The following is a 22122-nucleotide window of genomic DNA, read 5'->3' on the forward strand; positions in this document are numbered from 1 at the left end:
CGCTATAATTTTCCGTATTCAACTCGCGCTTGTGTGATAACTTGTAGTATAAGGATCGGAATATTTGCTATACTGCTGGGAAGACTATTGAATTTCCCAAACAGCAACACTAAAAACATAATCAGTTTTACAGTTTTGTAGAGGGATGGTCTCTTGAAGAAATTATTTATTCAAACGCGTTTCTTCTGAAGACAAACATTGGTGGTGTAAAATGAAAAGACTGTGGAAATAATCGATAATTTCTTGCAGTAGGTCTTTAAGTTTTTGATGTTATGGAAAGTGCATTATTATGTTTGAGTATTCTTACTGCCAAAATTGTATTCTTGAAATAAGGAGAACAACAATCTTATTTTTAAAAAAAAGTTCCTGTGTCACTGAAAAGTTTCCTAGAGATCTCTAGACACTTTATCTAGTATTAAGATTTTTTTGGGATTGACACAAGAAAAGTTTTCTTGAAATAATATTGTTTTTCTCTTTCTTCAAGAACACAATTTTTGGCAGTATGTACAATGAATGTGCATTAATAAGTATCAAAGGTGTTTCTCCCGTCTACCGTCCTACATGTATGCATGTGTTTGTGACAGCAGAGAAATGGTGTTAAATTGTGAAGTTATTTTCCCGCCACCTGTTCTAGTGTTTGGCATGATGCCTGCTACTACCAATAGAGCCCTTAGCAACGTTCATTCCACCAAATTCTAGTCTGCCATTTTGGAGAAAATCGTAAAAAGTCTCAATGCACGTCGGCTGTTCACACTGCACTTGTTACTCTAAATGTGGACAATTCAAAGCAGCATATTAAAGGAACACGTTGCCTTGGATCGGTCGAGTTGGTCTATAAAAAGCGTTTACAAGCGTTTGTTGTAAAATGCATATGGTTAGAAAGATGTTTTAAATATAGAATACAATGATCCACACAAATTTGCCTCGAAATTGCGTGGTTTCCTTTTACTTTGCAAACTAACACGGTCGGCCATTTATGGGAGTCAAAAACTTTACTCCCATTAATGGCCGACCATGTTAGTCGACGAGGTAAAACGAAAACCACGCAATGTCGAGGCATTTTTGTGTGGATCATTGTATTCTACTTTTAAAACATCTTTCTACCCATATGCATTTTATAACAAACGGTTACAAATGCTTTTTGAAGACCAACTCGACTGATCCAAGGCAACGTGTTCCTTAAAGCGCAGTTTGAACAATGAACGTGTCAAGTTTTAACCCCAAAGAAATGGCAAATCAGTTGGTGATGACTCTATATTGCAAGGCAGAGCTGCCAACATTTGCATCCAACATTCAGGATGATTGTGTATTAAGGCAATCAGCGAGATATTTAGAACTACATTCAACATAACGGGGATATGTTTCCATCATCATGAAGATTTTAAATGTGTTGATCAGAACATGGAAAGATTGGCTCATTTTGGGGGAATTTTTGGAAAGAATCAGGTAAACGTGGCAGCTCTGGCAAGGGTCAGTTTCAATAAAAAAAGTAACAATATTTAACCTTTAAAATACCATAAAAAAAGGCCATTAAAAAACCCAAGAATTGTTATTAGTGTGTCCCTCTGTTCTGACATACACAGAGTTGTGGGGAATTTTACGCAATGAATCGAAAGTCCCCAGCTTTTTATTTATTTTTTAAATGGGTCCTCACAAGGAGGTTCTTAAGAAAAGGAAAATAAAAAGAACCAAAAGTTCCCACAACTCTGTTTGCAGAAGTGTGATGTGTATAAGCTTCAGAGAAGACTGTGCAGAGCATTCATGGTTCTTATTTAGTTTCGCTAAAACAATTTATCATCCCATTTAATTTTACATAAAGTAAAAAGTTCGTTCTATACCACAAATGCCTACATAATATTCTCTAAAGCATAGATGACCTCATGTCAAATTTATTTATGTTAGAAATAAATAGTTGTGTTCATTTATTTTCCCAAAGAATAGATGAGTCAATGACAGACAATCTGAGGGCGAAAAGAATGTTTTACTTCCTTCACAAGATTTTTTTTTTTCAAGTGGTTTAAAAGGACATGCTTGGATGTAATATTCTCTAGCTTGCCTTCAGTATTCAGCCATTTCTGTAAGATGTATTTTTGGCGGAGAGTTTTAAAATGACTTTAAAGCTGAAGAATAAATGGCCTTTTTTTTAACAAGCCCAGTTATAAATCTTACAAACAGTTTCTGTCCTGCAAGATTCCGCAATTCCTTGTCAGGAAGCAGGAGTATCTCATTGACAAATCTTATTCTTATTCCTTATTCAGTGATGTTTGAGTATAAGTTAAAATGTTGCCCGGGTAACTTACTAATTTCTGGTATTTTTTGCAAAGACTCGTCTATTATCAAAAGAAGGAAATGAAAACTGTTGTAATAATGAGTTTTAACGACTATTTAAAAATTTAAAGAAATTAAAAGAGACTAATGATTTGATCTAAACATGAAGACAGATGTAGACAAGAATAAAAATCGGTACAGAAAGACAAACAGTTCACAAGATTCACAAAATGAGCTCCTCAATGACAACAGATGTTTACAAACGCAAGGAATAAGCTGCAAAAACAACATTCATAAGCAAGCAATTTTGCAGCCAATTCTATCCTCAGACAATAATCTTCCCTCCTGGGCTGGTTCAAAATTAGTTGCAACAAGTTCTTTCACAATATTAGAATGAGTAGATTTTTATGTAAATTTCATTCATTAATCAGTTTCAACTTCCTGGCAGAATAAATTTTGCCAGTCAAGAGAATCTTTGAAGAATCTTGGCAACAAAGTATGAAGTAAAGGCTGATGAAGCCCAGTTCATACTTCCTGCGAATGTGATACTAATTGTGACCTCAAAAACTCGCAATGAATAATTCACAACAGTTGAATATGTTCATCTCCTGCGAAACATTCGCTGCGAAAAACAGCCATGTAACGAAAAAAATTGCTTTTAATTCGCAGAAAGTATGAACCAGGTTTAAGGAGCCCCCTCAAGGAGTTCCATAGGAAGAGCCAACATATCACATCTTAGCAACTCTTATAAACAGAGAACAAAGCCTAAGCATATGTAGCTTATCACATACAGCCGTAACAAGACCTCTCCACAACAACAACCCAACTAGCACAATGAAACATGTACGTATGCTGCGTGCATCATGCAACACATACCCCGCCATTTTGTGAAAAAAAAAGAAAAACATTTGTGCTTTGCCCATACAAATATTGCATTGCACACATAAACAATGCACGTTTCAAACTTGAACAGCACTCTGAGTTTCCGTGCACAACTCACCACGAAACAAATGCAAAGAACAAAGAAATGCTGGACACACAGTAACAAAACTTGCAATGACAATGAATTGCTTGGTTTACATGCAGAGCTGACTAAAATGCACAATGCAAGATTCGTTTCATCAATCATGACTTTCTAATCGTGCCCTCGAAAATGATATTTAAAGGATGAAAAATGGTTTTGAAATTGTCAAAAATGCTTGTCAAAAAGTAGTTTTATTTTTGGACAAGGTTTTTCAAGAAATATGCATTCCAGAGAATTGAAATTTATTTCTAATCCATACAAAATACAGCTCCCAAAGTGCCTTGTCGCCATAGAAAAATGCATTCCAAAAAATGACTTTTATTTCACGACTTCATTTCATGCTTCAGTCGTATTTGTTTAAAAAAAGTCTAAGAAATGTTGATGGAAATGAGAGAATCTTCAAAGTGGATTGGAGTGAATTGGAATCTTAGGGGAAGGATCGAAGAACCTTGCAATGTGCAAATTGCTGTCATATAAAAACGAAAAAATCCCCCCAAAGTTCATATTCGGGAGCCGTTGGATATGAACCGATAACAATCACGAGAGAGAACGATAGAGAGAAAACAGCAAGACATATAAAAAAAAACACTGCTGCAATCTTAAGATCGCTGCAGCGGCAGCAATGTGAATACAAACCATCCCCATCTCTGGCCCGAGACATACTCTGTCGCGCCTTCTCCAGTTTGCGCATTCGCTTTGCATGTCTACGCGCCGACTCCTCCGCCGCCTGTTGCTCACGACACTTGTGGAAGTTCTCAACGACGACACCGACGAACATGTTCAAGACAAAGAAGCCAACGATGAGGATGAAGGAGATGAAGAAGAGGATGAGCCACTCGTTGTTGTTTTGTTTTGGCTGAGGAATGGAAGGAAACAATTTATCAGAAGGTTGACATTTATTAGTTTGATCTTATCATGATTCATCTCTTTTTGAAGAGGTTGTAGCTCTGATGAGTTGGTCAGTTTATCTCAACGTTTTGCCTCAAAGGCACTGGACACGTTTGGTAATTGCTAAAGACCAGTATTCTCACTTAGTGTATCCCAACGTATGCATAAAATAACAAGCCTGTAAAAATTTGGGCATCAAATTTGCAAGAGAATAATGAATGGAAAAAAACCCACCCTTGATGCATTCCTGTGTGTGCTTTCAGATGCATAATAAAGGGCTTCAGCTGAGGACTTTTATTATTTCAGCGAGAAATGACCTCTCTCTCAATAACAACAATAATTCAGAGGAAGCTGTTTCTCACAATGCTTTAAACTAACAAGAGTTTTCCATTGCTTGTTAACAGGTAAAATGTTATGCTAACAATTTTGTTGACTCTTACCTGCTTATCAACACCAACAGCATCGATTCCATTGTACATAATCTCCACCCACCCATCTTTGGACGCCAAAACAAACAGAGCCATCAGCGCCTGAAACAAAGAAGGAAGTTGTTTTTACTTTGAAATCAATACAATCAACAACGTCTACCGCCAAAAAGACTTGGGTATAAATTCTACTTCCTTTTAAAATCTTGTTTGGGTATGTTTGGAGTTTTAAAAAGTCCCTATTGACGAATAACAAGACGAGTAGTAAAATATATCTGATAATTTATGTACAAAAAGGGCTAGAAAATAAAAACATGTACATGGACATCATAGGTTAACGACTTAAACATAACATTTAAGCATAAAACATGTGAGAGTATGAAAAACAGAACTGAAGAATATAGTGATTCGACTAAGGCACCAAGTTACAAATGTGAAAGAATGGCTGAAACCCACAAATATTTAGCATTATAGCTTGAAAGGCAGTGGACACTATTGGTAATTACTGAAAATAATGATCAGCTTAAAACCTGACTTGATTATGAGTAATGACGAGAGGTTGGTAGTATAAAACATTGTGAGAAACGGCTCCCTCTGAAGTAATGTAGTTTTCGAGAAAGAAGTAATTTTCCACGAATTTGATTTCAAGACCTCAGATTTATAATTTGAGGTCTTGAAATCAAGCATCTGAAAGCACACAACTTTGTGTGACAAGGGTGTTTTTTCTTTCATTATTATTTTGCAACTTCGACGATCGATTGAGCTCAAATTTTCACAGCTTTGCTATTTTATGCATATGTTGAAATACAGCAACTGTGAAGAGTAGTCTTTGACGATTACCAATAGTGTCTGCATCTGCTCAACGCATTTCACAGCGACCCGTTCAACACGGGAAATTCCCCTTAAATTCACACACTCGGGAGACATTTTCATCAGTTTAAGAAAAGTGATTTTGTTAAACTTACAAAGTCGCTCAGCATCGTATAGTATATATATTCCTCTTTCGAAACAGTACACTTTTTATATAAACAAGAGCCAGTAAAGAGGGGCACTTTTTGGTTGAAAAAGATGCATTTTGACTAAAATAATCAGTTTCCTATGGAGGTCACACCACATTTTGTCATTTTTTGCAGCGGTTGTCCCACTAAATTCAATGGCAAACTCGCTAGCAATCTCGCACCACCAGAAGTCGCATGGTTTATGAAACTAGATAAAATAAGCTTTCCATCCATGTAACATATTTTGTGATTGGTGGACTGCAAAAAGGGGCACTTTTTGTGTCAAATCATGAAGTCCGTTGGAGAGCTTCCACCACCAGAGTCTGGACTACGAGCCATATGGGTAGTGCGTTATGTGGCGGAAAGCTAGACCTCTTCAAACCGCGCGAAGCACAAACATCGTTTAATCGGAAGCGGAATACGTCGTTTGGCAAAGCTTTTTGCTGTTTTAATCCATCGATCTTTATGCCTCAACAATAAATTTATATCTAAGAAGCATTTCGGTTCAACAATGTAGCGTTTTTAATGTCCAAAGGTATATTTGAATCGTGGAATTTTGTGCTTTTCTTCGACTCGAAAATCACTCGACGTGGCTGGATTACTACATTTAGTTAATAGGGGTGTTTTTTGCAGAATATGTGGTGGGCATGCCAAAAATGCTAATACTTCGTTAAAAAAAATTTCAAAAAATATGGGACTACATAAAATTATCATTCAACACATTAGTAGAAGGGTCCCATGTCCTTTTTTTGTTAAATGGTGTACAGAAATATCTTGACGAATCAAGTTTGTTGTGTAACATTAAACAATTTTTGTCACTGTTTATGTAAACTATGTTCAATATTTCTGTATAATAACTGTAATCTACTCTACATATGCGACTTTCAATGCACAAGAAAACTAACTGCAATGTTTTGTTTTAAATAAACCTTGAGCTTTCCTGCCACTTCTTACAAAGTCTAGAAGTTTGATCCCCTAAAATCTAAATGAATTGTCCCATTCCTGGCTGTGCACTCAAGCCGTTACACAGTCAGCTCACACACAGCGTGAGGGATTATCTGCTCAAAACGGGGCCAAAGTTCTTCATATGTAAATTAGGTGTACATAAACAGAATCTTTTTATATGAAAATAAGCGGACAAATTGCAAGTATGTAAAACAAAATTTTAAAAAGGCTAGAACCGGGTTTAAATCATACCTGTCCTAAATCGTCAAAGTTGTACTGCCGATTGACCCATCGATTACTTGGGTGGGTGTCGGTGCAGTGCGTTTTATTCATGACGTGTTTGATGTTAGGACCGGTGCAATAATAGAAGGTGCCCTTGAATAGCTGTAGGAAACAAACAAACAAATTATTCAATTACAACTCCAAAGAATAGTTATTGGCTTGACATTTTGATCCAAGCAGAGTCTTGCTTTAAGTCTAAGATTACAACCCATCAGCTCTGTGTTATAAGGTCATTAAATGCAATTTCATATTTGTAATGATTAAAAATTGTGTCACTCCTGGAACATTTTTCTTTTTTTTTTGTTGCCCGTGGCACAAGAAAGACTTTTAAAAATAGTTTTAAGAATGCCATTTTTAGCAGTGCAAAGGGTCATGGGTCAGTGTGACAATTTGACTTGTTTTCACATATTCCAATGTCAGAAACAAATGCTTGATATTTTAAAGGGCAGAAGAGATGAAATTCAAAAAAATAAAAAAGTTTCAGAAATAAACACTTCGAAAAAAGAAAATAATATTTAAAGAAAAGGCCGTGTCACTCCCTAGAAAATTTTTCTTTTAAGTTTTGGGGGAGTGACACAAGCAAAGTTTTCTGCAAATAATTGTTTTTCTTGTTTATTTTTAGCAGTTTAAAGTGACAAAGGAAAAGGTTTTTTTAAATATTTGTTTTTTTCTTATTGCAAGAATGCCATTTCTAGCAATGCCATTATTCACAGATTCAATAGTCAATTAATGCTTACTTTTAAAATTATCAGAATAAACCACAAGGGAAACTGACTGGGTAAATTTGTAAACGATTTTTGGGGTTAAAAAAAAAGAAGCAAATTTACTAGATGGATATTCGATCCAACGACCTCTGGATGAACGTGCCAGTGATCTTTTAAATTTAAAAGGACTAAAGAGGTTAAATTAAAGAAAATAAATAAAGGTTAAAAAATCAGGAATAATTGTCTTTACCTGAATGCCGAGGATTCCGAAGATGACAAAGAAAGTGCAGCAGATAATGACAATGTTACCGATTGGACGAAGTGAAGACATTAAGGTCTGGACGACAAGCTTTAGACCAGGGGCTCTACTGATGACCCTAGACAAGAAAATTACAAGAACAAATGTAATCAAGATGTCACCATAAAAACATTTTATATTACCAATCCAGTGACACGCTTCAAATTGTCCATTATTAAAACTAAGTAGGATTTGAAACTTTGCATAGTGGAAATACGGTTATAGTAAGGTTTGTGAAAACACCATTTATCTTCAAGTACGCGCTAATCCTCCAAATCAGATTGGCAGAATGGAGTGGTGATAAAAACCTATATTGCACGGCTAATATCACTACCATGCATCTTGTGTGTTCTATGTCACGCGCCAAGTTTGCTTGAAGATAAATACCTTATCACACGCGCGCTCGTGGAAATACGGAAAATACATGTATAGCGCGCCTGCGTCCCATATCCAACGAGGCCGAATAATTTTCCGTATTCCACTCGCGCTTGTGTGATAACTTATAATAATGATTGATAATCTCTAAATGAGTTGGGGTGGTTCTAAAACCAACGGTTCTTTTCAGAACCACCCCAACTCATTTAGAGAGTATCATTACATGGTGTTACCACAAACCTTTACTATAAGCTTAAGCATGGAAAATCTTGCTTTAACAGCAGAAATATTTCACCTGCTTAAACGGTAAAACCATGAAAATAAAAACCAGTAGAAAAAGGTTTAAACAAACCCTCTTATAACCCATGGTAAAAGCTTGTCAACATGTGTTGATAATTCACCAGATAGACATTGCACCAAATAAAGGTGCCTAGTCTGACATTTAAAGGCAGTGGGCACTATTGGTAATTACTCAAAATAATTATCAGCTGAAACCTTTCTTGATTACGAGTAATGGGGAGAGGTTGATAGTATAAAACATTGTGAGAAACAGCTCCATCTGAAGTGACGTTGTTTTTGAGAAAGAAGTAATTTTCCACAAGCTTGATTTCAAGACCTCAAATTTAGAATTTGAGGTCTCAAAATCAAGGATCTGAAAGCACACAAGTTTGTGTGACCATGGTGCGACAAGGGTGTTTTTTCTTTCATTAATATCTCGCAACTTCTACGACCGATTGAGCTCAAATTTTCACAGGTTTGTTATTTTATGCATATGATGAGATACACCAACTGTGAAGACTAGTCTTTGACAATTACCAAACGTGTCAAGTGTCTTTAACCCAAAATTACATGTTAATGGATGCTACACAAAGAACAGCTCTTAACATCCACTGGAGTCAACATATGACTTACAGAGTTCTATATGGAAACCTACCCAAGCTATCAACAAAAATCAGACAGAGAAGGATGTGTTTTGCTGGCTACTGCTACAGGAACAAAGACGAACCAGTGTCCAATATTGTTCTGTGGACCCCTAAGCATGGGAGGAGGAAACCTGGTAAACCTGCAATAACTTACACTGACATTCTTAAAATGGTCACGGATCTGGAATCAGCAGATTTCAAGTTGGCACTGGGGGACATGCAGAAAGGCATGGGGAACCATCATGACTCGAGGACATCACTTGACTTTAAGACACTGGACACTATTGGTAATTGTCACAGACCAGTCTTCTCACTTGGTGTATCTCAACATATGCATAAAATAACAAACCTGTAAAAATTTGAGCTCAATTGGTTATCGAAGTTGCAAGATAATAATGAAAAAAAAAACACCCTGGTCACACGAAGTTGTGTGCTTTCAGATGCTTGATTTTGAGACCTCAAATTCTAAACTTGAGGTCTCGAAATCAAATTCGTGGAAAATTACTTCTTTCTCAAAAACTACGTCACTTCAGAGGGAGCCGTTTCTCACAACGATTTATACTATCAACCTCCCACCATAACTCATTACCAAGTAAGGTTTTATGCGTACAATTATTTTGAGTAATTACCAATAGTGTCCACTGCCTTTAAGCAAGTAAGAAATACGTTTACCTCAATGGTCTGAGGGTCCTTAGTAGCCTGAACACCCGGAGTATACCGAAGATCTCTGGACTATTGGATGAGACTAGTATAATAGTGATATCAATCCAGGAGACAATGACCAGGCTACCATCCATGATGTTCCAACCGCTGTAGAGGTAGGCATGCTCACCAAACAGGAAGCCCTTCGCTAAGACCTTAACCACCATCTCAAAGGTGAAGATGCCCGTGAAGATGTAGTTGGAGATGTTAAGAAGAGTTCTCTCCTGCGGGATGAGAGAATAAGATGATGAGGTGTTAGTGCGAAGCAATCCATACAACAATTATAAATACTTACACTGATAAAAACGGTTTTCTTTACATAAGAACAGAATCTTAAAGGAGCATTACATAATTGTTTTTTGCTAACCAACAGTTGCTGGCAGTGTAAGCACTTTATGTAATCCACCATATACATAATCTGACAAACCTGTTGAAGTTTGAGATTAATCTGGGTCACGAGAAAATAGTAAGAAACTGATTACACATTTTGCATGACATTGGTTTAAAAAAATATTGATAAAACGCTCATTGAGCGATAAACTCCAAACTGGAAATTAGTGTTATTTATTTCTCATCAAATATGACATTTCAGACCGAAATATTTCAAGGGATGTTTTCTACTATCATCATCATTAGACTGTGTAAGATTTATGTAAATCTGTGATCTTAGACAAGTTTTCTTTTCTTATCAATTCTGTAATGTTCCTTTAATTCAAGAAAACAATTATTCTGTCACTCCTTAGAAAACGTTCCATATAGATTTTTGTGAATGACACTAGAAAAGTTTCCTCAAAATAAGCTTTTTCCTTATTTCAAAATAATTTTTTAATAGTGTGCCCCTGGCTTATTATAGACCGTTATCATGGTGCGACCATCTTGATTTTCTCCCATTCAAATCAATGTAAGGACGTATCCGAATTGGCAGCTATGGCTACAGCTACGGCTGGATCAACGCGTCGTCATGCATTGAAGTATAAGACGCCCTTAGCAACACCCCTGGCAACGGTCGTAGCCGCAGCCGTAGCCACCAATTCGGACATGGCCTAACAAAACGGAAGCTGGAAGGAAAAATATAGTCTGGTTCCTTGTACAATGAGTATTAGTATAAATAATTGCCGTTGGATACAAGGAACATGACCAAGATGGTGGCAGCATGATACAGCTAGATAGAAAATTGTTGTAGTTACATTCAAATGTGGAATACTTACCACACTGTCCTCTTTAATGTCTGGTCGTTCCATGGCTAGAGTGATGCAGTTCACAAAGATGATCAAAAGTACAGCGTAGTCAAACCACTTATGGGCAATTAAACTCTGTAATCTCCGTCGAAATCTGCCAGAAAAACGGTTCAAATAGTAGTAGTTGAAGTGTACAATAATAACAGACTTAATGTCTCACATGTGTTTGAACGCGCACAATTTTATGGAGTACTATGCACATGATCTGTAAACCTAGTGCCATCAAGCCTTGTGTTTCATAAAGCATGTTCTTATAACATGTGTGCTTGGTGTGCATGCGTAAGTGCTCCAGCAAAGGGAGCGATAAAACAGTCTACGTCATCTGAGAAGGGGAAGGGTTTATATTGCAAAGTCTAGCATTACAGTAGATCATTGCATTAAGCCCCTCCCACTGCCTAGACACCATACTCCCTTTATCCTGTTCATAAAAAAAGTGTGTTGTAGTCCCCCTGTAAGCCACGCCCAGCCTCGCTACCATGGGCAACGTGCCATATTGATACCTCTCGTCACTGACCCCTGAAGGGATGTACTGAGAAACAACGCTGATTGGCTCATAAAATTGGTTAAGCATTAGATGTGACGTGCGTGCGTGTAGTTTTAAGATATTTGCACGATCACGCCCCTGCTTCTTATGGCGCGAACATGAAAAGAAAAAAAACCACGGAAGACATGCGTGCGCGTGTAGAAGGGATGAATCACAGGCGCTATTCAAAATATGCTAGAATCTACCACATTTTAATGAACCAATTCCAGGGGTTATGATCGAGCAAGGCATGTTGGGAAAAAATGACGCTGCAAGATCGACCACCCCTGGGAACGAGGTTGGGCCCCTCCACTGCAAAACCTTCAAGAGAGACATTTTACTCAATGAGCCTTGACTCACACTGAAGAGCAAAACAAAGACTCACCTGTTGTGTGGTGAGAGTATATACAGCGAGTGTTCCATTCGAGTTTTGAAACATCCTTTCGGCTCTGGACAACACTTTGTAAAATTGCAATCCTAGATTCAATCAGATAAATTAGAAGATCAATGAGTTTTAAATATAACCAGTGTAACTTTTAAAACTCAGTTTTAAGCTTATCTCAACATTTGTTAAAGGCACTGGACACTATTGGTAATTACTCAAAATAATTGTTAGCACAAAAACTAACTTGGTAACGAGCAATGGAGAGCTGTTGGTAGTATGAAACATTGTGAGAAACGGCTCCCTCTGAAGTAACGTAGTTTTTGATGAGAGGTAATTTCTTACTCAAATAAGACCTTTTTAGGCATCTGAAAGCACACAAATTTGTGCAACAAAGGCGTTTTTTCTTTTGTTATTCTCATGCCACTTCGACAACCAATTGAGCCCAAATTGTCACAGATTTGTTACTTTATGCATACATGTATGTTGGGATACACCAAGTGAGAAAACTTGTCTTTTACAACTACCAAAGAAGTCCAGTACCTTCAGGGGGTCATCGAAAGTTTTCAACATTTTTTTTCTAAAAATGATGACAACTTTGGACAGCCCCTAAAAAAACATACAGCACCAATCATATTTGGGTTATCTGACATTCTGGAGCTGTTATTGGTTTGTCTGTTACCAAAACTCGCTAAGCTAATTATTATAAGTGGTCATTTTTAAAAGACTACCTAAAACTGGAGTTCAAATTTAAACTAAATTTCTACTTGGAATTAGTTTAAACCTCACCTTTTAAACAAATAATTTTATTTGGGTTTTATATTAAAATGGGTTAGATTTGTGTCATAAGTATTAAGGTTGAAGAAAATGAAATGTTAGTTTTGTTAAGAAACAAAAATTTATTTCAAGAGAACAGTAATAAACAGTACAATTGCAGTTAATGATAAAATATTTTGAGCATACTGTATTGGGATTGTCTTGTTTATGGCAATACAAATAAGCAACACTGACTTTACATGTCATCAAATACTTCAGAGGGAAATATTTCTCTGGCGGATTGGTACTGGTATGAACTTTGTAATCAGTGAGCATACAGAAGAAGATTGGAACTGAAACTCAAAATACATTTTGATTATGTTAAAGGCAGTGGACACTATTGGTAACTTCTCAAAATAATTATTAGCATAAAACCTTTCTTGGTGACGAGTAATGGGGAGAGGTTAATGGTGTAAAACATTGTGAGAAACGGCTCCCTCAGAGTTTCGAGAAAGAAGTAATTTTCCACGAATTTGATTTTGAGACCTCAGGTTTAGAACTTGAGGTCTCGAAATCAACCATCTTAACGCACACAACTTCGTGTGACGAGGGTGTTTTTCTTTCATTATTAACTCGCAAGTTCGATGACCGATTGAGCTCAAATTTCAACAGGTTTATATTTTATGCATATGTTGAGATACACCAACTGTGAAGGCTTGTCTTTGACAATTACTAATAGTGTCCTCTGCCTTTAATACTTTAAAAGAAAAAAGTATGGAAATTAAAACAGGCGATCTAATACCTGCCTCAAAATAATTTAGAATGAAACCTTTAAAAAGAATTTAAATGAAATTCAAAGATGATTTTTTTTTTTTGTGTTTTTCATTATTAAAATATACTATTTGATAACTAAGGAATTCAATTTGATATTTTGATCAAACAAATTTAAATTTGAAACTGAGTAAAATTGACAAAAAAATGGCCTATACCCTGTCTCAGTTTTAAAATAAATGAGACCTTGTTGACAAAACTTGTTGCAATGATCATAAATTAATCACAATGCCACTCAGTTTGACTTTTAAATTTGTTCTAAATAAACTTATTTATGCAGAAACTTATCAAGAATGGGCCCAATTTCATGGCTCTGCTTACCGCCAAATTTCTGCGCTAGCCTTGTATGCGTAGAATGCCTAGTAACGTGGAGTACGCACGCGCAGAAGCAAAAATTCGCCGCTAACCCGTGAAATACGCTTGCCGTAAGCACAGAATTCCCTGCTTCCGTAAACGCCAATTCCGTGCTTACGGTAAGCAGAGCCATGAAATTGGGCCCTGGTCAGTTCCAAGATTATAAAACTTGACCCACAAAGATAGATATGAAGAAAACTACAAATAAATAAGGAAAAAAGATACCAATATATGAGAAAAAAGAACGAGATAGTCAGGAAACATTCTTAAGTCAACGTGCCAGGAACCCTACAGCAAATTATTATTATCTTTTTTTTCTATTTCCGATCCCTGAAAACGGTGACTAATAGTGAGATTAAACTTTAATCTGAACCTCAGAGAAAATTAATTTGATCAAAATCCCTGGCTGTAGGATTTGCACGTTAGAAATTTTTGATATGAAGGTTTAAAAACTTTGCATGCAAACCAAGAAACCCATGGAAGACCTAAGCCAACTTGCATAGTGCCGCTTCAGCCAAAATCATTGCTTATAACATTCCAATTAGGAAAATAAGCAGGAATTCAGTCCAAATTATTGCAAGGTTTATTGAATGAAACCATCTTTGGGTAAGCAACAATATTTTGCACTTAGAGATTTAGAAGCAGCTCTATGAAATTGTGAACTACAAATCAGACATTTATATGATTAGTCTTGTCAAACAAACATGCTCAGCAAACTTCCACTAGCATCATGCACTAACTTATGAAACGACGACAACGTTTTGAACTCAAAACATAAATTACCCGACCGCAGCAGGAGCACCCACATGCACTGTCCCCATCTTCACTGTCTCTGGTCATTTCAATGTCTTTTTTACTTCCTGAAATTCCACCAGGCTGAAAATTCCGACTTCCTCCGAAATCAGGGACACTAGCGCTTAACTGAGCGCACTTGCTGTGTGTAGAGCCCTCGACGCGTGTATCAAAGTGTGTTGACTTTGTTTTATGCTTTTTAAATCGGGATAAATGTCTGTGGTGGTTTTCTGCCCACGTTACATGTAAAGGAAACTGTCTAGAGCTTGCCGACGGAGAGTCGTCGCTTTCTGATACTTGACCTTTGCTCTTTGACATATGACCCAAGCTATGGGCAGTGTTAACTGTGATATTCCACATTGAGCTTAAATCTGTTTCATCAGGATCTCGGTTTTGAATCATGATATCCCAATCATCTCTATCATTAGGATCTCTCAAATCTGAACCAACTGAGTTAGTCTTGGTTTCAGCGTTATATGACTTGATGTGTTTAGCTTTGATTTTGTGTTTTCCAAGCAACGGCGGAGGCAGCCTAGGAGGAGGGGGTGTAGCTACAACTGGTGGTGTAAACATGCTGTGCAATGGTGCATCATCCTTGGGTAGGGAGGTAAAAGGTGGTGCGTGACAATTAAGGTGTACCAGTGTATCCGAAGTACCAGGCATTTTCAAGGGGTGCACAGGGTGGTGGAGGCACAGGGTGATGGGAGATGCATGTAAAGAGAAACAAAAATGAACCGGGAAAAGAGATGAAAGCAAATGAAGGCATTCATGAATTGATAACGAGCAAAAGTGTCTTCATCAGGCAATGTTATAATCCTCCATCATGGTGCAGCCATCTTGTTTTTTTTATCAATTTGAATCAAGGAAACCAAACCGAGGCTGGATGGGCAAATTAGTCTGGCCCCTTTTGAGTACTTGTGTTCATCACAGCTATGGTACACTGGGACCAGACAAAGATGGCGGTATACATAATGCAGGTTTATAAATGGACCATTCTAGTTTGTCCTGCTATGGCTATACTCTAAGTATTCAAGGTATTGTGATTCTAAACTCAAAGTGCTGAATTTAATAATTTGATCGAAACCCACAAATAGTAAAAATAATCACCCATGATCCCTCGATATACTGTTTACCTAATCTAATTGACAAAATTCCTTGGTTGAAATTCTAACCATCAATGATGTCAAACTTCAAACAACTTAATTAGTTAGGGCATCCAATCTGATGAGATTGAATGTGGCCATTTTGTAAAGGATCAAGTGAGGAGACGATGATGAAATAATCTGAAAGATTGACTGCTTTCAAAAATTTCCCCCTGTTGTAAAATTGGTTCATGCATCTAGAGTAAGTACAACATTAACATTTAAAGAAGTGTGTCTGTTATTTTTCATCTTAAAAAAACAAAATAAGAAGAGGAAACCGAGTTGAGTGCAAAAATTTTGAATAAAAAAATCTGGAACAAATTCTTTCTGGACAAACATTTGAAAATAAAAATTACTTATAGTTTCACGAATACATTTTACTATCACTAGGTTTTTTCCCCCCATCTATAGACTTTGATCCCAACAATAAAGAAGGTTATTTCTTCCTTGTTATTTTTCTGTCAAAAATCTAGCAATATTGTACCTTCTCTTTAAAGTCGCTGAATGAAAGCCCAGTTCAAAATCCACATAATGCACAAGTGCAAAGCAAAATCATGACACCCAAAGAACAAACAAAGCGAGTGGTACTAAAAAAACATCAGGAAACGTTTGATCAAACCCATCGCATTTGTGATGTCAAATTTTGCTGTGTAGTTGCATTAAGGTGGAGAGTGAACTGGTTTTCTGAACAGCCACCTCTATACCACGATTCACCACAATAACCAGCAAATCTCTGGCTGCAAAAAGTTTTACTGAAAATGTACGGAATCTAGTTTAAAAAATATGGATTTACCCCCGGAAAGCAGAAGCACTTCTTGTCTTCCTCCTCCTCCATTTCCTTCTTGAGAGGAGGCGAGGAGGGGAGGTTGATGAGCGAGCAAGATTTACACGCAGCGATGAAGATGATGATGATGGATGATAAAGATGGTGGTGATGTGGAGGATGGCATGAGAGGAGGGAGCGGTTAAAAGACGAGGTTTTTTTTTTAGGGTGGAGGAGGGTGAATGAAAGAATACGACTGGGTCAAACAACTTCTTGAAATATGGCCGTTTCTCAAATTTACCTCATTTTTGAATTAAAATACTTTATCAAGAGGGGAAACTGACTGGGTGCATTTAAAAATGGATTTAGGTTGAGCAAACAAAGATTGACAGAGAAGGATTTGACCAACGACCTCCATATTGATATGCTGGCGCTGTACCAGCTGAGCTATCTAGCCTATTGTTGGTCTCCCGATTTTGTCAAAGACTTTGTTCGGGGTGTCAAAAGAATTTAGTTAGCCAGACCAAAACATAGTATTTATTCTGTCGATAAGTTTAAAATCAACTAGATTCCAGAAAAAATTTACTTTTCGCATATGTAAGGCTGTTTTTCTGAGGTGAAGAATTTAACTTGAAGGGGAATATTTTAAAATTCACCAAGGAAGAAACCAAAGGCACGTAGCAATTGCCCTTGCTACCTTTGAAAACTCATATATACTTTTTCCTTTTCTGAACGACCATATTTCAAAATAGCTTACAGCTCACAACTTTTTGAAAGAAACTTGTCATAAAGAATCAACTGTGGTGCAATGGTTGCCACTGTGATTATTAATAGCAAAAGAAATAACATGATTATTTGTAACATTGTCAAAAGGTGCAACACACAGTAGATTTTCTTCATTTTCTAACATGAATTTTAAATAAACGGGTATGGTTTGCAGTAGCATCATTTGTACATCTTGTTCGAGTAGTGTTATTTTTAAAAGGGCGGTGGTTGACAACTCAACATTTCGATCAGTATGCTCTGTTTGTCATTAGCAGAGACAATCAGCGAACACTCATTGACACCATAAAGACAATCAGAGCATATTGATCAAAACGTTGAGTTGTCAACCACTGGCTCATCTCAGAACCAACACTGCTCAAAAAAGATTAACACAAAACTCAGTGGAAGTAATTTGTTATGAATAGAAAAACACAGGACATGAAGATAATGGCTAAATTTATTATTTTCTTCAAAACTTCTTCAAAACCCACCAGGGAATTCCCCGAATAAAGTTCCTTATTTTAAAGAAAATCTTCTGTTGTGTTACACAAGCTGAAATGAAGCATCAATTATTGAGCATCTTGAAAATAAGTTTGAGACACTGAGCAAACAAAGAGGATGTCGTCTTACGTAGACATGTTGTTTGTGGAGGAGGGAAGGTTGTAGGCGTATAAGGGTTAGGTATATAAGGGTACAAAGGATCAATCCAGCTTAACTGGATGGAAGCATGCATTCCAACAAACATCTCATGTTAATTGTACGTACACATTGCACAAGGAGATGGGGTCGGGTTACAAGACAGATTTCAACCATTCATACAATTTGAATTTAGGTTAATGTTCAGGAGATACACTAACGTAGACAGATTTAAGAGAAGCCTTGTCGAGATAACTATTGTGCAGTTACGTCAGCAAATCGTTCAACGTATCAGAAAGTCTTGCGCGTAAATCTCTTTGAAAGTGTGACTAGCAATTCCAGAGTTTCAATTGACTTCTATGACTTCTGTTTAAACTCATCTCTGGAATGAACCTTATGTCCAATTAGGTTCCCTCAACTGGTGCTGAGAAATTGATTAATTGGCAATGAGTCTTTTTTATTATTCCATAGACTGCTCGAATACGTCGTTGAGGCCAAACAATGGTAATGTGCTCGTGTGTACGCACCATGCACAACTATCAGACATTTTCTTTTACCTCAATGAGGGCGCTGTTTGAATTCCTAAAGTCGTACCCAAGGGTTACCTTTTGCCAGCCATACTTTTAGCAAAAAACAAATTAGCTTGCCTTGAAATTTAAGTTTTTTATCCTTTTTTTCCCAGCCATACTTTTAGTGAAAAACAAATAAGCTTGCCTTAAAATTTAAGATTTTGTTTACAACTGCATGAAACATGTTATAATCTCATCTGACTTCCTAATATTTAAACATTTCTTGGGAAGGGTGGATTTCCGGGGTTTTAAATCAAGGTGACAATCACACAATTAATACAAAACTTTTAAAACTTACTGCCTCATCCACCTGATCTGGATCAAAGATTATCTCCTCATCGTCATGGTGACTTATCCTCCCCATGGAGCCTCGGCTACTTCTCTTTTCTGCCTCCATGATCTGTTTATCTAGCTGCGCTGTGAAGGAGCCACCATTGCATGAGATGTAAGACGTACGACGGCTGTCTCCGTTGCAGCTAGCTACAGAGGTACGTCGGCTGTCGGTGTCTGGAACGTAACCGTTGTGGTCCGAGTTCTCTTGAGATGAACTTCTATTGAAGGAAGATTGGCAAAGTATAGATGATATTAGAAGCTGGGATAGAACGCTATGTTACCTTTTGTTTTATTCTTATTTTTTTTAAAATTTTTTTTCTGGTTCCAGATTGACACCCTCGGTAACCAGTATTGTCTAAAGGCCCACACTTTGTGTATCACAACTTTTATATAAAATAACAAACCTGTGAAAATTAGGCTCAATCCGTCATCGTAGTCGGGAGAAAATAACGGAATAACCCAACCTTGTTTCCGCACATTTCACCGTGTCATGATATGTGTTCAAAATAAATCCGTAATTCTCGTTATAGCGAGAATTGATAAATGTTTTAATGTTTTCTCGAAAAGTAAAGCATTTTATGGAATAATATTTCAAGAGAAGTCTTTCACCATTACCTTCTGTAAACCCTGTAAGTTATTTGTAAATCTGTGAACTTTTATTTTTTTTCTGTTCTGAAAGTGTATAATGGCTTTAAACTGGAAGATTAATACAGATTTGTCTTTTTTTTTGTGACATAGAATTGTATTTCTTCCATCACATTAACTGTCATCTCCTCCAGCTCATCCCTTCGCTGTCGCTTATCTCTGGCTATATGACACTATTGACTGGCACCCCAAACAAAGATATTGACAAAATAGGGAGACCGCATACATGGGGCCAAATAGCTCAGTTGGTAAAGCACCGGTACATTAATTTGGATGTCACTGGTTCATTTCCAGCTCTAGTAAATTTGTCTTTTAAACGAAAGTTTCACTTTTTTTACTGAGCTGTTGACATGATACTATTTCCTTGATGGATAAATATAAAATTAAAATGATTTGAACTTATTTCAAAAATAAACAACAACATGATCTTTAATTGCAATTTGTAAACTTGTAACATTCAAAAGGGTGTTTAGTGAAAAATGCGAACAAATTTGAAAAAAATGAATAAAAACCCATCCAGTAACTAATGTATACATGTATTTACAGTGTTTTGTTTTATTTTATTTGGTATTGTTTACATCGGTTTGTTTATATTTTTGTTTAAATTTGATTTGATTTGAAATTTATTTCCCTTGTCTTTTTATCGCTTATTCTATTTTATAACTTAATGTAGGCTTTTGCTTTTAAAATTTATTTTAAATATATTTTCACAGTCGTTCGTGGTGGTCTGTTTCTGTTCCCTATTTTATTTAATTTAATCTTCAATGTATGCTTTAATTTTCTTTCCTAAGATGATTCTATTTTAATTGTGCATATCAGATTGTTTTTATATAGGCTATATTATGAATATTTCTAATTGTTTTTTATCCTTTCCTGTAATTGGCGGCTCGTCCGCTGTTGGTTTGGTCAATAAGTATATGAATTGTGTGTTTTTGTTGTTGAAACTTTTATGTTTCATTTCTAGCAACAATTACTTTGAAGACCACTCTTGATCAGTACACCCCAATTACCATGAGCTCCAAAATATGCAAAACCAATTTTTAGAAATCTATAGTACTGAGTATTTTGTGCATGGGTAAAACCAAAATTAATATAACATTATAGTCCTGAGCCGACGAAATAATGCAGATAGAAAACTCTTGCGACTGCAGATAATCAGCGCCAAGACAGAGAAAAACAAGAAAACCTCAAATCATTCATGTCCAATCTCTAGTCCCCAAGGAGGAACTCTGAGAAGACAATCTCAAGACTGTGTGTGATTATTATCACGACCCAGATGAGCTCATTAAACCCTGCAAATTGTCTGGCAGTTTTTTTTTCTCCATCGAGGGGGCATGTAGGGGAGCGTGGGGGTAGTTTCCTCGGCTGATATCACCCACGATGTTTTTCTCCTCAGTTGGATCGGAATCTTGGGGTAAGTTGTTTTGACCTAGATGCTTATATTTAAAGAGGGCATGAGGAGAAACAGTTTGTAGTCATGAACAATTGGTCTGTCTGTTGTTTGTGAGAATTATTACAAATTTTTCCCTGAAAAGGCTAACTTGTCACCGAAGGCAAAGTAAAGGAATTGGAAAATTGTATGTGAAAAATGGCTTCAATTTATAATTAATACCAGTACAATACCAATCCTCCAGAGAAATATATCTGAGAAATATATCTGAGAAATATATCAATAAATTAAACCAACTGCAGAATTTGAAACTTTGCATGGTGGGAGTACCATGTTTAATAAGGTGAGGTTTGCCATAGCAGTATGTGTAAATCTCTTTTGAGTAACGTTGGTTCTGAAAAGAACTGGACCCAATTTTCATGGCTATGCTTATCGCCGAATTCTGCGCTTACGATCACCATTCTCCACTTGCGTGCAAGAGCCGAATTTATGCGCCAGCAGTGTAAGCGTAGAATGCCTAGTAATGTGGAGAACGCATGCCCACAAGCCAAAATTCCACGCTAACCCGTGAAATACACGCTTGACTTAAGCACAGAATTCCCTGCTTCGGCTAGCGCAGATTATTTGCTACGGTAAGCAGAGCCGTGAAATTTTGCCCTGGCGGTTAACAACTCCTGAGTCAAACGTCGAACCAATCAAAACTTTATACCTTCGACTGCTCATACGGCTGCTGATGTTAGAGTGGATGTCGCTATCGGTGTTGTGGTCACCTTCAGGCAACTGGAAAGGTCGTAGGTAGTGACGATCTCTCATCTGAGTAGGATTGGTGGAGAGGATGCCTCGAGTACGACCAGAACCGTTCCGAGAGAGGGCACTGCGTGGTGGACGGGGAGAGCCATGGATGTGGAAGGAGGACTACAGAGGGAAGAAATGTTGAAATACAAGTTTATAATAAATCAATCCAATCCAATAATTACTTCTGGTGAAAAGGGTGGTTTAAATAAAGGCAAAGTTTGATTGGTTTAATCCTACAAATGAAGATATATTATACTAACCTGTGCAAAATTAATTTCAAATGGTGGTCCCATAATTTAGATCCGGAGTGGTTGTATGTCCACACAGGAAGAATAACCCATAATTGGAAAACACAACCTGAGAAGCGAATCTGACAT

At 36.9% G+C, this 22122-nt stretch overlaps 1 protein-coding gene across 7 annotated transcripts in view; it reads right to left on the bottom strand.

The window, feature by feature from the left end:
- The window catches only part of LOC139943847 (voltage-dependent T-type calcium channel subunit alpha-1G-like), a 165654-nt gene that overhangs the window by 23055 nt on the left and 120477 nt on the right, over positions 1 to 22122 (bottom strand). For 5 of the 7 annotated variants that reach the window (XM_071940690.1, XM_071940688.1, XM_071940692.1 and 2 more), the window contains 10 exons: positions 21660 to 21865; positions 18881 to 19133; positions 11979 to 12070; positions 11041 to 11164; positions 9803 to 10056; positions 7785 to 7911; positions 6801 to 6932; positions 4621 to 4710; positions 3929 to 4148; positions 2301 to 2330 (listed from right to left, as the gene is read on the bottom strand). In XM_071940690.1, coding sequence (XP_071796791.1) covers positions 2301 to 2330; positions 3929 to 4148; positions 4621 to 4710; positions 6801 to 6932; positions 7785 to 7911; positions 9803 to 10056; positions 11041 to 11164; positions 11979 to 12070; positions 18881 to 19133; positions 21660 to 21865 — 1528 coding nt within the window. The remainder of the gene's footprint in view (positions 1 to 2300; positions 2331 to 3928; positions 4149 to 4620; positions 4711 to 6800; positions 6933 to 7784; positions 7912 to 9802; positions 10057 to 11040; positions 11165 to 11978; positions 12071 to 18880; positions 19134 to 21659; positions 21866 to 22122) is intronic. The other 2 variants (XM_071940693.1, XM_071940691.1) reach the window with 2 other exon arrangements.

The sequence above is a fragment of the Asterias amurensis genome, chromosome 11, assembly GCF_032118995.1.
Source record: "Asterias amurensis chromosome 11, ASM3211899v1".
Classification (NCBI taxonomy): domain Eukaryota; kingdom Metazoa; phylum Echinodermata; class Asteroidea; order Forcipulatida; family Asteriidae; genus Asterias; species Asterias amurensis.